Raw genomic sequence first — 16,684 nt, 5'->3', positions numbered from 1 at the left:
TTTTCAAAACTATAATAATTTAATGATGTTCCTCTGTCTTTTCAATTGCATCTTTACACTCTTCAACAAGACAGATGATGCAATATTTTTGAGTGGGAGTGATGTAGGGTTTAATTATTTACCTGCTTTTCTGCCCAAGGCCACGCCATCAACCACCTGAATCCGAGCCTGCTAGTGCAGGAATACTGGGTTTAGAAACCTACGATATGTTGCACATTGGGCAGATGGTAACTGCAAGAGTGGGAGGTCAGATGTGGGCAGTGATTTGAAAAAATGAGAAAAAATGCAGGAAGAATTTGAAGATTTGTGCTAAAGTCCATCATAATAAGCACCCAAGACACTCTTCCTTTCCAAAAAAACACCAACTGTGGTTTAAGGAGAATGCCCAGGAGATCAGAAGATAATTAACCTCAAATGCAAGAAACCCTTAAATTGGAAGCACCCTTCCCTTCATTCCAGCGTAAACTATTTAGTCCTGCCTCACTAAAGCCTTTGCTTGATGGGAACAAAATAGCCTCCTCTCTGAAGCAAAAACAATTAGATTGCCAGGTACCTGCAAAATTATAGTTCAACAGAAAAAATAATGATGTGATGAACAAGCTAAACTAAACTAAGTATGTGGAAAACTGTAGCATCCAGCAACTCATTGATAACCATCAAGGACATCTGTAGTTCAATCACCCAAGGACCCATTCACAGATAGCTAAGAACAGAATCGAAGTAAGCAAGAATATAGAGGAAGCAGTTATCACCTGGTGGAAGAAATATTTAAACTACCTTATTAACCCTGACTTTGTCCTTGAAAATATTCCACAGCAATCTATTCACTGCCGCCTCAGATTGACATGAACAAAAAGACCATATGACAAATTAAAAACAATAAAACCTCAGGAATAGACAGTATCTGTGCTGAAGTTCTGAAACTTGACAGAGAGAAGCTTCAGTCAAAAATTCACAACTTCATCTCCTGCTTCTGGGAAGAGACAAATATGTGAGGAAACCTCAGATACAATAATCATTACCAGGCTCAAGAAGAAATAGGAATATGAGGAGAATCAAATATGACTAGTAGTGTGGTCTCATTCACCACTTGAGAGCTTCTGAGGGACTGACTCAGAAATTACCTAGAATAAGCAACAGTTAAATTAATTTAAAGTTTACAAATACAATTTCAGAAGAAAAGTTTATCACAGAATACCAATATATTAATGGGTTTCAAAAGACAAAGACATTTGAACTCACATATTTTCTTCTCCAACGATGCAAACTGCAGAGAGAATTTTGACAATTTCGATCATCATGTTTGTTTGCTTTGGATCAATTGCTCTTGCCAATAACAACAAGCTTCTTTCATCACCCAGTATCCTCTGCAGCCCAAACTAAATGGGAAGACACAAAAACAGATTATAGGTTAGAAGATAATTCTGATAGCTTTATTGAGGTGCCTCACAAAATGTTTAATCATAATAGTCATAAAGGGAATTTCAATTTAATGCGAGTATATCAACATTAAATTTTCCTGAGTTAGTGAACAAAATGTTTATCATTTTGTCCTCCAGCTGCCCAAAGACAATTTGCTGCAACTGTTAAATAACAATGTTGCAGCAGCTTCTAAATATTTCCATCTGTGAACAGATTCAATCAAATTTCATCTAAAGATGGGCGCTTGATTTTTCATGTTATCTTGCAATCACAATACCTGACAGAAATTATTTGGCCAGTAAAAATGTTGTTATTTCCGATCCATGACCAAACTTTATAACCCCATGTTAATTGATCCATTTCTACTCCTCAAATACAATTTGCCTTCTCATTGTTGTTACTGCCTGTTAAATCTTTGGCTTCTAGTCCTTCAACTGGCCACAGCACCTGCAATGATTTGATCTAATCCATCAATATGCTGTGCAATTGTCATCAAAGTTCTCTTCCACTGGCCCATTCGGTTTTATCTCTTTTACGTGGTGAGAATATATCATCATTCTGTTCTCTAATGTCAACACTTCAGTACAGTCCATCCCCACAGCACAGCAATCTCATAGTTCTCAGTACCCTCGCATCAGATTTCTCAGCATTATGCAACTGAAAATCAATTTATTCCCAAAGTGAAAAATGATAAAGAACATTTAAAAACTCTTTTGCGTCATTCTGAAAATTCAATTGGTCTTAAGTGATCCTTGCAGCTGACACAATTTCCTTGTTGGGATGCTCTTCATCCAAGAACATGGATGAATTGTTGAAGAGGGGACAAACTGTGTAAAAAGAAGCTATCATTGATCACTCCCAGTACAAGAACCACCCTATCTTACAATGGACTTACTTTTATTCATTCTACTGCATCTAAGCTTAGCAATGATTCATGCCAATAATCATCCAAGACCACACTGCCCAAATCAAAACCCAAACCCTCCTCCTCTCAATGCTATCAATCCTACCAACTCGCCCACCTTCCAGCCAATGATATTCCCTGAATTCAATTGTATAACACATCAACACCAAATGCAACAATCCATGGGACTCACACTGTCACCACTCAAGCTATTCTCTCAGTTGATTGGACAGATCATTCTTCCCTTACAGCACATGTGGATAAATCAATTTTAATTTCATCATGCAACTGTTTGGATTAAAACCATCAACATCCTCAGCGAAAGTCTTATGTATCCCCTCTCCTCCTGGCCACAAGATCTTTGAAGCACTCTCCTCTGGACTGTCAAAGCCACCTCAGCCAGACATAAAAACAGCTTTTTTCCACGAGCAGTAGATCTACTCAATAACCAAAAGTCTGTAGCCTCCTTTTGCTCTGGTATTTTATTTCATTCACATGTTTAAATTATAATGTTTAATTCTTAACGTTGTGTATTTTATTCTTAATGTAGCAATGTTACAAAATTTTGAGATTTAAAAAATCAAGTCTGCAATTTATCCCATCAGATAAAGCATAACAATAAGTTTAATTTGACACCTAATTCACTTTCATATCTCAAGTATTAAAAAAGTTATGACCATTTTCATACTTGGAAATTAGCATCTTGTTCCCTATTGATTTTCAATGGGCATTACAAAAAAGCTGTGATCTTAGATAGTCAAAAGCACATTTCTTAAGGAAAGATTAACTTTTTAAATAGCCTACTGTCAAAGATTATTCACAAATAATTCACAATATAACATGATTTTTATATCTAATTTACATTAATTTATAGGCCAAATGGAAGGAATAGTGTTCAAAACAGCCCATTTAAATTTTTCTAGTGGGTTTCCGCGCTGGTTTAGCATGTTGACAGCGCGCGCTAGATTAGTGCTCAAATCAAGAAAAATACTGCGGGAAAAAGCCCAAAATGTATTCGTTATAGATAATTATAATCCTTTATATACATCCCCATTTAATGTAAAAATAAGGTACATTTTATTGTTTGCTTTATTGGGGCTGCGAAAACTGTTTTTAAATTTATTATATCTTTTCGAGGCCTATAAAAACTAATAATAGCTTTTAACCGTTGTGTCTCCGTTAATGATTTACTAGGCTGAACATCTGCTTGGAATGCCTAGTAAAAATTTTTAAACCCGTAAACAGTCCAAAATCACACACAAGGGGTGGGGCAGATGCTCAGCCACGATTCAGGTAGGTTTTGTAACATACCTACTTAATGGTTTACTGTATGTCGTGGTGTTACTTGCGAGCGGAGCACCAAGGCAATTTCCTTGTATGTGTACATACTTGGCCAATAAATCTATTAATTAATTAATTACTTCATTCATTCATTCATTCCCAGTACATTAAATCAGAATTCATGGCATGTTAACACTTTCCAGTGCTACTAAAGTCCCAAATAAATTTTAAGGATTCTTCGCAACCTCACGATGAACAACTGGAAAATGCATATTCTGGAAAATCATGTATTTCCCCTTTTCCACATTTAGTCTCATGAATATCACTCCCTGGCTTCAGAGAGCTTAATGCCCAAATAAAATCCAGATCAAGACAATATTTTTGTTCAGATTTTATCACTACCACTAGCATCTTCAATGCTTTTCTCCAATTAACCACATGAGCAATATTATTCACACAATCTTGGTAAACAACTCCAAATATGTCCCTTCTAAAAGTAGTATGGATAATTAAACATGTTTGTATTGTTTACTTTGAAAGTAACAGGTATAATATTCAGTGGGAAGAGTTTTTAAGTCAATTTTGAGTACATTTTGGAACATTCAATTAAAAGGCCAGTTTTGTGACATGCAACGATGTGGGACAAAATTCTAATATCAAAACAAGGTAATAACCAAATGTTGGTTTTCTTTAGACCTAAATTAATAGTTAGCTTCTTCAACAGACTTCCTTTAACATCCAGCGATACAAAGGGAAACACAGTTACATGTTATATCATATATTACTGCAGGACTTGTTGTCCTTTTTGTGAAGTAGCATTTGCAGTTCCTTGTTTCTACATTGATATATTGTTTATTTTTGTTAGAGTGCAGTGATTTACTATGACTTATTTATTTATCCCTATCTCATTTGTAATGTTTCTCTCTTTGTCCATTAACATCCATGACACATGCAATGCCATCCTTCACTTTGACAGTTTTAGTTCCTGGTTTCATCGGGCTCTTTATCATAATGAACATCCAATCCCTCTGCACTTCAGATATATAGACAAACTACTGAAAGATGCCAGAGCAACAGGGGTGTCTTAGTGGGTGACTTTAACTTCCCCAATATTGACTGGTCCTTGCTCAGATCTCTAGGGATATACGAGGCAGAATTTGAGAAGTATATCCACGAGGGATTCTTGAAAGAGTATGCGGATAGTCCAACCCGAGAAGGGAACATACTGGACCTCGTGTTGGGAAATGAGCCTGGCCAAATGACTGGATCCAAGATTGCTGGAGTTGTGGACTGTGAGGAAAGCTGTCAAAGTATACAGCAGGATATAGATCAGCAACAGAAATGGGCATAGAAATGGCAGATGGAGTTTAATCCGCACAAATGACACTTTGGGAGGCCAAATGGCAGGGGGAAATATATAATTGATGGCATGACCCTTAACAACATTGATGTACAGAGGGATTTTAGGGTCCAAGTCCATAACTCCCATAAGTGAAAGTGACAACACAAGTAGATAGAATGGTGAAGAAAAGATACGACATATTCTACATTTTCCTTTATCTTCATCTCTTTTGATCTCTTACACTTCCTTATCTAAGTAACTCTATTTCTCTTGACGATCGGTCTGAAGAAAGGTCAACTAGTTTCAATGGCTTCTGTGCTTATTAGAGATTTACTTGAGCTGTTTCACAGGTAACATTCTCAAACTTGAAACAATTGTATTGCCTGCATGCCCTTTTGATGCATGGTAAATCATAAGCCTTACCTTGTTATTCATAAATGCTTTCAGACACTGAATGAGTTTATGTTGATTTTTTTTATCAATCATTTCTTGTCTAGAATAAAACAAATACAAAATGCATATTTACTTCAAAGTTTTTCATTGGTGATGGAAACAGATAAAATACATGCTTTGAACTGCAACATGCTAATTTAAATAACATCAATTTATTGTTCCAAGGGTCGCCTGTACAATTGCAAGAATAAGAATTACATTTTTAGTGGTTAAAGAGAAACATAGCTTGAATCAAAGTATATAGCATTTATTACAGCTCCAAATAGAGAATTATACTGAGAGGCGAACCACCCAGAGCACAATATACACAAAGACTAAAAATGTTGGTGAATTATTAGCATGGAAAATTGGGCATTAAGAAAGTGCTTAATGCCTAATTTGACCATAAAGTTTTTATCAATTGATAATGTATGGCATTCCAAAGGACACTCACACATTTCACTCTCATGAAAGACGTGAGAGTTGTGAGAGATCAGATATGAGAGTTTTGACAGCATTTTAGTGAAGTCTTGCACATACAGCAAAAACATTATTTGTTTACAGTTGTAGCTATAAATGTCTTTGTAAAATAGGGGCAAGAACTTTAACTGGTAAAGGAAATATGTGAAAGCAAGAGAGAAGGGTGTGAGACTGAGAAAGAAAAAAGGAGATTATCTGAGTGTAAGAAAGAGATTGATTGGCCACCTAGTACAACAAAGGACAACAAAGCACAAGAGAGTGACTGAAAACTGGAACTATAAACCAGCACAAACATTTACAGGATAGAAGCAAATAAAAATTGTTATAAACTCCAAATCACCCAATAATGTTAGAATAAATACAGTCATGTTAATGATTAACAACCCAGAGTATTCTATACATAATATTCCTAAATTTAATTTAAGTATTCGAATGCCATGATGCAATTTAATTGTTCTACCTCTACTGTGCCCTCATTTAAAAACTTACTGTTTTTTATCCAATAGCTTCTCCAAAGCATCGAGCATGAGACCGAGTCCTTCATGGCCAAAATTATTAACCCAGCTGAAAAACAAAACACATTTATCGATTATGCTGCTCTGTTTAAATAATCATGAATGAAAATGTAGATAATTACAGAATATAATTTCCATTCATATTTATATTGGAAACTCTCCAAATCACACTAGCTCAAATTTCACAGATGATTTCAGAATGTTTAAAAAAAAAAGGTCCAACGTATGGCTGATATTAATGATTATGTTTAATGACAAACACATTCCAATAGTAAAATTTCAAGATTATTTTGATTGTTACATATATCAGTTACTACGAAAAATAGTAAACAAACGGATTAGAAATATTCCCTTGAGCAATTCAATTGGTTCACTTTCACATTTCTAATCACACATTACACAGAATCAGAGTATACGGAAATGTGCCCTTTGGCTCAACGAGTCTAGCAGACATTTATACTAATCATGCACTGAATTTTTTATTATGCCCTACCCCAAGATCCAACCACTCACCACATGAGTAGAAATTTACAGTGGCCAATTACCCATCAATCCATGCATCTTTGGGATGCAGGAGTTCCGTAGCATGGTGGTGCAGTCAATGTTGGTGTCTAACTGATCCAGCAACCTGCAGTCAATTCCTACTTTGGCTACTGTCTAAATGGCTATGATGCTTATCTTGTAACCATTACGGCTTCCTCTGCGCGCTCGCTTTCCCACATGCCAAAATGTGTGGGGTGGTAGGTTGATTGGCTGCTGTAAATTGCACATAGTGTGTCAGTGAGTTTTAGAATCTGGGAGTTAGAGGGGTGGATGAGAATGTGGGGAGAATAAAATGGGATTACAATAAGATTCATGTAAATGAGTGATGATCAGCACAGACTCAATGGGTCTGAGACACACAGAGGAAATTCACACAGTTAGCAGGAGAACATGCAAATATCTCTTCAAATAATTTAGTTCTAATGAATCATGGCTCACTGGTGGTTTTGTTGCTTTGGAGTCAGTTAAGACTATATCTTATCCAAACTGTTAATTTTTCAGGTCCCCGTACATTGTTTATTTTACTGTTTGGACTGTTTCTTCATTACCAAAGATAGATACAAAAAGCTGGAGTAACTCAGCATGACAGGCAGCAATTCTCATTTCCCTTATCCCTAACCAGTCTGAAAAACTGTCTCGACCCGAAACGTCACCCATTCCTCCTCTCCAGAGATGCTGCCTGTCCTGCTGAGTTATTTCATCTTTTTGTGTCTATCTTCGGTTTAAACCAGCATCTGCTTCTTACACACTTCATTACCAAAAGGCAGTATCAATAACCATGCTTTCTCCAAACAAATCATCACTTGTTTATTCCCATACACTGTTAGTAAAGCTCAAATCTCCATTAACCTTGGCTACAGTAAAATATTTTCTTTTGAGAGCATACAAGATCCTCATAATTCTAATTCTGACATTATAATTTCCCTTGTGTTAGAATTTTTTCAATACAATATAATACTGAGACATCCACAATTTCAAAAAATTACGAATTGAATCAAAAAGTAACATGGGAAAATAATTTGCATGCTACTTAAATAATTATAAAATAATTCCACAATCAATTAGTGCATTATTTGAAAAGTCGAAAATTTCTATTCAGACATTTTCCAATTAAAAATAAAGATACTGGATTTCCCTCTTCATTCTTGATTAGAATTTTTATGTAATCAAGTGTCCGCACTTGGCTATAACACTGAGTGCAAACTGATTTGTATCCTTGTGAAGTCTCCTCTACAACTTAAAATCCTCCTTTTTTTTACCTTGTGAAACCTCAAATATAAACCATTGCTTTGGAAGTGACACAATCAAACTGCTCAATGTAAGGTGACAACCTGCAATAGTCAGTTCCAGAGAGAAGTTATTTCCATCATCTTGCTTTCATACCAATTTATAATTATAAATATGATCGTGGAGAAATTGCAACCCAGTTAATACGAAAGGCTAGTCCTCAAGATCTTAAAATTGGGAAAATAAATCCCAGAGAATCCCATCCCCGAAATCTTATCAGAGAGGCACAACATATCTGCACCACGTTCTGCATAAATAAACTTTATGACCATATTAATTGTTCACTCACAATTCTTGTGATAGTAGAACTTTCATTGTGAACTTGCGCTGAAGCACTTGATTGTTTTTAACTGGAATTATATGTAATTTTTAAAAAAAAGCCCCTTTTAACCAAAACCCAGTTTGTTACCTAACATCCAAAATTATGATTCTGGTACATCTAAGATTAAATGCAAAATTTAGATACAACATAAAAAATATTATAACTCATCTGAGGTACTGCATTCAGTATTGAGCATTGAATCTCCAGGAGAATATTTTGGTTTTGAATGAGCCAAAGATCTGATTTATCGGAATGATATAAGGTATCAGAAGGTGAAATAGACATGAGAGTGTTACAGAGACAGGTCAGGATGGGAACCAGTGAACAATGTTTTCAATGTACAAAATATTGCATTTATTATCGAAACCTTTTTCACCAAAATGCAGTGGGGTACCTGTTGTCGGCTGTCCCTCAAAGTAAGCTGTCCCGCTACGGCACACTGCCCAATATGGAATTGTAGTATGAGCAGAGATGGTCTCTCTGCTCTTTTGCACTCTTAAGGTCGTTTGCTCCACTGCAATTATTTTCATCTCTGGTTCACGGAGTTAGACTTTGCCATCAGCCAGGCTTGTGCTGGAGCTGTCAGGCAATTTCAATAGCCCGGGGCAGCAAATTTGAGAGCTTTAACAAAATTTAAGACAGCAACATCCTGGTACACAAAACAGTGCTTTGCTCCTGCAGCAGTTATCTTTAAAATCATGCCCCTGAACAACTCATGAAGATGTTTTATTTCCATGTTAAAGAAGTTATCCAAGTAGATGATTATACTCAAAAGCACACACAGTGCTGGCGTAATTCATCAGGTCAGGCAGCATCTCTGGAGAACATGGATAGGTGACGTTTTGGGTCAAGACCCTTCTTCAGATATTATAATATTGTTCACACTATTATCCAATTCAGGATTATACTATTGTTTTCTGGCCAATGCCATTGATCAGGAAGATGTGATAAGGTCATTAGGCTGAGGGTAACAAAGAATTATAGATAATAATATTGATAAACAAACAACTGAAATTGGTCTTTGTTTACAAACTTAATAAATATAAAGGGCACAGTGATTATTAGATTATTAGATTACCTTATTTGATTACTAGGAGGGGGCCACTTTGGGATTTTCTGAGGCCATGAAAAGTGTCACAGGAACGAAAGTCACCCTGCCTTTTAATTACTCTTTAACGCTTGCAAATTGACCGCACACCGGTTTCTTTTCGTTCATTCCCGGAAAACATCCTCTGCACAAACCTCTTCTCCGGCTTCCTCCCGCTGTGTGGCTAACTTCATCAGCCATGTGTCCTCTCAACGGGCCTCCTGGCTGTTCCACCTCCATAGCTTACTGCTTGAGAATCTTGCTTCAACGGGACCCATGGTCTGTTCGCTCGCAGGCTGGCTGACGCTGGTCGAGTTGATGCCAGGCTGCAGGACTGGCAATGCCATCAGGTGCTGCCGGGTCTGGAGGTTGCAGGGACTTTGCCCATCGTGCATGGATGCCCATCCCTTGGAGAGATAGTCCCCGTGTGATGATTTTTCCACACGTTGGTAGTCTTGGTTTCTTGGTCCTCCAAAATATTCCAAATGGAATTTAAACTGGAGGTGGTGGAGGGAGGACTTAAGCCAGAAAGGGTTTTTGGGAAGAAAGAGCTACCTTAAATTTAGTTGCATCTGGTTGGGTAACTATGGTAGTGTGAAGATTATTCCATGCTTTAATTGTGGGGGGAAGAACGAATTGCTGTACACATCTATCTTGGTAGCTGGTATCTCAAATTGGATCGAATGCCCTTGTCTGCTCCTAATTGGTTTGGGTTTGGTGCAGGTTTTGTAATCTATGTCGTTGTTGGCTCAAGAGTAACTCGGGAGAGGAACTTGGTACATCGCTGAAATGAGAAGTAAACGGCAAACTTAGACATACATGTCGGAACTCGTTGAAACTCGTGAACATAAACTTGGAATCTCGTAGAAAACCACGAGTTATATTTTTTCTTTTACTCGGGAAAACTCGTGAGTGGACTCGCACCGTGGGACAGGCCTATTACAGGTTTTTTTGTGAATTGGTTCAATGGATTTAGAATGTGGGAGAATCAGATGACCTGACAGTCATATGAGAAAAAGGTTTTATGATTCATTAAATTATTGAACTAGCAATCTGTCAATGGAAAAAAAATCAGGAATATTTTTAAATTCCCACGACTATGTTATGTTCACCGGTTTGATAATCAACTTCTCTGATATTGTGATCTTTGTGAAAATGTCATGAACTGATTTCTGTACTTTGACAGGTCCCTTGTTTACTCAGTGTATTTTTTTTAATCAAACATTGTTTTCTACATTCAGCATCTCGTGTCATCCCAGGAGTTTCAAGAAAAGCTGTAAGTTTAACCACCTGCAGAACCTCATAAAAATGTTCAATGTATACTGGAGCAGAAAACATTTGTACAACATTTCAGAGTGGGATTTCAGGGACTGCCCAGTTTGTGTTTTTAATTTAATAAATTTATTTAAAAATAAGGCAGAAATTAAAATTGGTAAGCAACAAAGGTAAAATTTGTGTAAAATAATTTACAGCTTTATTTATATTGCACGTGTTATTAGAACAAAAAGGTGACACTCTAAAATACTATAGAAATCAACCTCCCTCTGCAGTTTGAGAGGGAGAATCTGAAAATCAGATAGAAACATAGAAACATAGAAATTAGATGCAGGAGTAGGCCACTCGGCCCTTCGAGCCTGCACCGCCATTCAATATGATCATGGCTGATCATCCAACTCAGTATCCCGTACCTGCCTTCTCTCCATACCCCCTGATCCCCTTAGCCACAAGGGCCACATCTAACTCCCTCTTAAATATAGCCAACAAACTGGCCTCAACTACCCTCTGTGGCAGAGAGTTCCAGAGATTCACTACTCTCTGTGTGAAAAAGTTATTCTCATCTCGTATCAGTATTACTGTGGAGTAAAGGTAACTACAGAGGCATGAGCTGGCCAAAGTTGATTGGAACGAGACCCTAGTAGGAATGACAGTGCAGCAGTGGTAGGAGTTTTTGACAGTAATTCTGAGGACAGGGGATCTTTTTATCCCAAAGAGGAAGAACATACTTAGGGGAAAATTAGGCCACAATGGCTGACAAAAGAAGTTAAAGATTGTATAAAAGCAAAAGAGAAGGCAAAGATGAATGGAAAGCTTGAGGATTGGGAAGCTTTAAAAAAACCAACAGAAGGCAACTAACAAAGCAATAAGGGGAAAAAAGATGAAATATGAAGGTAGGCTGGCCAATATAAAAGAGGATATCAAAAGTTTTTTTCAGATATTCTCCCCGTTCTAAATGGAGAGAGGATTCAGACATCGGAAGTGCAAAGGGACTCTGGAGTGCTGGTGCAGGACTCCCAAAAGGTTAATTTGCAGGTTGAGTTTGTGGTAAGGTAGGCAAATGCAATTCCAGCATTCACTTCGAGGGGACTAGAATATAAAATTATGGATCTGATGCTGAGGATTTACAAGGTCACATTTGGCATATTATGAGCAGTTTTAGGCCACATCTTAGAGAAAGCATGTGCTGACATTGGAGAGGGTCCAGAGGAGATTTATGCGAACGATCCCAGAGATGTTTGTGTTAATGTATGAGGAGCATTTGAAGACTCTGGGCCGGTACCTGCTGGGGTTTATAAGGATGAGGGGTGATCTCACTGAAACCTACTGGATAATGAAAGGCCTAGATAGAGTGGACATGGAAAAGATGTTTCCAGTAATGGGAGTCTAGATCCAGAGGGCACAGCCTCAGAAAAAAGGACGTAACTTTAGAATGGAAATGAGAAGGAATTTGTTTAGCCAGTGGGTGGTGAATCATGTGGAATTCATTGCCACAGACAGCTGTGGAGGCCAAGACATTGGGTATTTTTCAAGTGGAGATTGATAGATTTTTGATTTGTAAGGGCATCAAAGGTTACGGGGGAAACCGAGACAATGTGGTTGAGACAGAAAAACAGATCAGCCATGATTGAATGGCGAATAGACATGATGGGCCGAAAGGCCTAATTCTGCTCCTATGTCTTATGGTCCTACCTATTTTAATAATAGAAACAGAAAATGCCAGAAATACTCAGCAGGCCACTATTCAAAGGGTTAACTCTATTTCTATATCCACAAACCCTGCCGGATCTGCTGAGTATTTCCAGCATTTCCAGTGACTGGAATGCAATGATATTGCTAACACATGAGTTTGGCTAATCTAAAAATTGATTATCTGACATTTATCAAATATTGGAAAGGATATTGCTTGCAAATAATCAACATTTTATTTAAATATCACAGGACATATGCAAGTTCAACAAAAAGAAAAGCTACTATCTGGATCTTTCACAAAGTGTAACAGGTTCCCTTCAACTGTTTTAATGCATGCTATTATTCAAAACTAGAAAAACAACATGTCAAAAACAGGAAAGCTTGGTGTCAATATTATTGCGTTATTTTGCACCAAAATAGCTGTCCAATTAGTCTTACTTTTCTGATAGTCTCTTTTCTGATGGTATTACAGGCACTTTCTACTTTTATGCTTTAGTTCAAGTCCCTTCAGAAAGTCACCTCTCGTCATATTATTTTCCTGATCGTAAAACTCATCATCCTTTGCTGACTGACCATTCACAATATGCTCTCCTTAAATATTTAACCTCAATGATTGAGAATCTCCTTTTAACTTTCTCAGCTCTCTGGAATCCACAATTTCTTCAACAAGATTTTGACATAACCCCACTTATAAAAAACAGAAAACACTGGAAATATTCAGCTGGCCAGGCACCGTCTAAGGAAATGACAACATCTAACATTTTAGGTCCTCAATCATTTATGAGTACTGGAAGAAAGAGAAAGCAAATTAGTTTTCAGTAGCAGAGAGGTTGGGAAAGGATCGGCAGAGCAAAGGAAATATCCCTGGTTGAGTGATACCAAATGATTAAATGAGGAAATAGGGACAGCAATCAGAAATAGATTATGCTTCTTTGCCTGTGTAATGTGTTACTAATAGCAAGACTGTGAAACATGACCAGAAAGTCTGACTACACAAATAGGAAATGAAAAACTATCCCAAAAGGATGACAGGTAGAAATAGCCTGTTAGGATACAGACAGAAAGAAACAGAAAGTTACCTAAAATTGTTGAATTCAATAATTTCTGAAGATTACAACTAACCCAGGTGGAAGAGGTTTTGTTCAAGTGTGCATTGGGCTTCATTGTAACAGTGCAGACGGTCACAGAAAGAAATCCAAGTGAGAGTGGGATAGTGAACTCAAGTGCAACAACCATATATAAACTCAGGATCACAATGTGACAATGTACGAGAATATCTCCAGAAATGCAGTTACAATTGGATACAATATGGATCTTCTTTTGGATTTTTTTGTCAGCTTTCTTCTTCAGCAGTCCTTGATATTGAGAATGACTTGCTTGCATTCCAGTTCCTTCATTCTGAGGCCAATGTGGGAATGAAAATTCTTCACAGATGGGGCAAGGTGCAGCTGAAAGGCTATATGCCTGTGGGCAGTTTGCAAAGTGTTCATTTCCACCAATTATTCAGAGCTTCTGTGAACTCAGGTTTTCCATTCCATTTTGAATGCACCTTCTCTACGTTGAACAGTCATGGGTCACAAATTCCCAAGTCAGTAGGCATGTTACAGTTTATCAAAGAATTGTAACGGCACCTAGTGGTTAGGCCACTCTTGCTATGTGAATCCTCTGCAGTCACGGGGTATAGGGGTGTGCCCTAGTATATAAGAACCGACCTTTCCTCTCTCGCTCTCTTCCTCTCTCGCTCTTACTCTCTTTTCATGAGAGTATCCTGCCACCTCAGCAGCTCAACTCGAGCACATGAGGCAACAACCTCTCAGCAACAACAATGACTATTAAACGTGCATGTATATCTAATCTACAATGCCTGAATAAAGAATCCATTTATTCACGACGTGTGTGCCTCTACATTGGTGACCCGCGACGTTCCAAATTGGTGTTGACCTGATGTCTGCAGCCGACAGACCAGTTCAGCTCTACGGTAATTAACTCTATGTATGCAGCCATCAACTTTGCACGGCAACCAGATGCCGCCTTGGGCCCTGCCGCCGCTCAGGCCGCTTGATTCCCGCCCATGCCTGGTCTAGCCGATTGCAGGCCGCCAGGGTCGCCCGCCCGCGTCCCCGGCCCACTGCAGCAGACAGCAGCGCAGCAGCCTCGGCCCTTGCTTTCTCTCCCGCAGGACCTGCCCACCAGGGCTGATAGGTCGTGGCTGCCATCGCTTCCCCACCAGCCGCCGCTCCCCCACCAGCTGCAAGTGTAGCAGCCCCTCGCCCCCAGCATCACCAATGCCCGCCTGACGGCCCCAGGAGTCACGGGTTATAGGGGTGTGCCCTAGTATATAAGAAACGACCTTCCCTCTCTCGCTCTTCCTCTCTCTTCATGAGAGTGTCCTGCCACCTCAGCAGGAGCTCAACTCGAGCCCATGAGGCAACAACCTCTCAGCAACAACAATAACTATTATGTTAGAGTGCTAAACGTGCATGTATATCTAGTCTACAATGCCTGAATAAAGAATCCATTTATTCACGACGTTTGTGCTTCTACAGAATCTTTAAACCCTTAAATCTTTTCCACTGTCCCAAAGAGTGTTGACTTTGTGAGTCTGGTATTGGGCATACGCAAGATTTGACCTACCCAATGTAGCCACCTAAATGTAATTCAGGCCTCAGTTTAAGTTGGCTTTAAATGGGTGGGCGGCCGCGACTTAGCAGCGGGCTGCATATGGTGTTGTCTGGTTATCCTATTTAACTTTTTGGAGAACTTTGCAATGGCAGACCCGACCTTTTTTCGTCGGGTTTCCGTTGTCGTTGGGGCCGCAACGAGGAGCTTTAGTTGTGGGAGGAGCGCTGCTGCTTTCCAGTACACCGGCAGATACCGGGAGCCTGTAAGTTGGGCCTTTACAGCACCACCCCGCGAGGCTTGGAATGGCCTCGGGACTCTGCGAGCGCACGCCGGGGGCTCAGCAAGACCCGGACTCAGAATGCAACAAGAAGGGGCTTTGGATCTGACAACTGACCATGATGTGATTATGCCTATTTGTTTGTAGTATCTTTCGAGGGGTCCAAATGACAATTAAATGATCTTCTAATCTTTTGTATCTTTCTAGTACAATAACCTGTAACAGGACTCAGAAGCAAACAAGAAGGCAGGGATCACAACTGACCATGAATTATGCCAGATCTGAGGGATTGATCTTCTAACTTTCTTTTCAATCAACTAAACACCAAGCTGACTCATTTAAAGCAATAAACAAAAAACTGCTGGAGGAACTTAGCTGGTCAAGTAGCACCTTTGGAGGGAATGAACAGATGTTTCGGGCCAACAAGCTTCTTCAGACTGTTGGTCATTACAACTGAAATTTTGGTGACCTTGGTTCTAAAGTGCAGGTGATGCAAGTTAAACAGTTTAACATTAGTTTGACTGATCAGCTCCACTCAATGGTAACATGCGGCATAGTAGAGGCAAATACACAGCCTTGTTTGACACTGATCTTCACTGACATTGGTTTTGTTGTACACCTTTTGTTTAGAAATAAGTCTTGCATGCTGTCATGGAACAAAACATGATGGAGATATATTTATTCATGCAGCTGAATCTGAAGAGCACTCCACTGTCTGCACGTTTATAGTCAAAGGCTTTAGTGAGATTATCAAAGGTCACAGATCATTTTTGGTGCTATTCTCTGCCATTCTCTTGGAGTTATTGCTTAGTAAAGGGCATGATTCCTGTGTTCCAGATGGATAGAATCCACACGACCAGTAGTTTTTGAAGCTCTTTGGTTACTGAGAGAAGTGAAAGATCCATCCAATGCCTTGTACCTGTGGTAGAGAACAGGGGGACCCTTCAACAGTTACCAGTCAAACTTGTTACCTTTCCTGAGATGGTTAATTAAAGTACTTTTGAAATCCTCTGGTATAGTCTCCTCTTTCCAAACATAGATAAGATCATGGATTAATCACTTAAAATCTTTACTGCCGTAAGCCTCCAACAGGTTTCTCCGCTACTCAGCACCTTTAAAGATGTACCTACGTAAAGTCTGAAGGAAGGTCCCAACCCAAAAGGTCACCTACCCCTGTTCTCTAGAGATACTGCCTGACATGCT

The 16,684-nt window shown here is 38.8% G+C and overlaps 1 protein-coding gene across 3 annotated transcripts in view; it reads right to left on the bottom strand.

Annotated features, from left to right (window-relative positions):
- The window catches only part of diaph2 (diaphanous-related formin 2), a 567,387-nt gene that overhangs the window by 473,337 nt on the left and 77,366 nt on the right, over positions 1-16,684 (bottom strand). For all 3 annotated transcript variants that reach the window (XM_055643895.1, XM_055643898.1, XM_055643897.1), the window contains exons 2-4: positions 6,351-6,425; positions 5,373-5,442; positions 1,243-1,379 (exon numbers count right to left, since the gene is read on the bottom strand). In XM_055643895.1, coding sequence (XP_055499870.1) covers positions 1,243-1,379; positions 5,373-5,442; positions 6,351-6,388 — 245 coding nt within the window. In that variant the 5' untranslated portion in view covers positions 6,389-6,425. The remainder of the gene's footprint in view (positions 1-1,242; positions 1,380-5,372; positions 5,443-6,350; positions 6,426-16,684) is intronic.

Source organism: Leucoraja erinacea, chromosome 12 (genome assembly GCF_028641065.1).
Source record: "Leucoraja erinacea ecotype New England chromosome 12, Leri_hhj_1, whole genome shotgun sequence".
Taxonomy (NCBI): domain Eukaryota; kingdom Metazoa; phylum Chordata; class Chondrichthyes; order Rajiformes; family Rajidae; genus Leucoraja; species Leucoraja erinaceus.
This window is presented reverse-complemented; position numbering and strand designations above follow the sequence as displayed.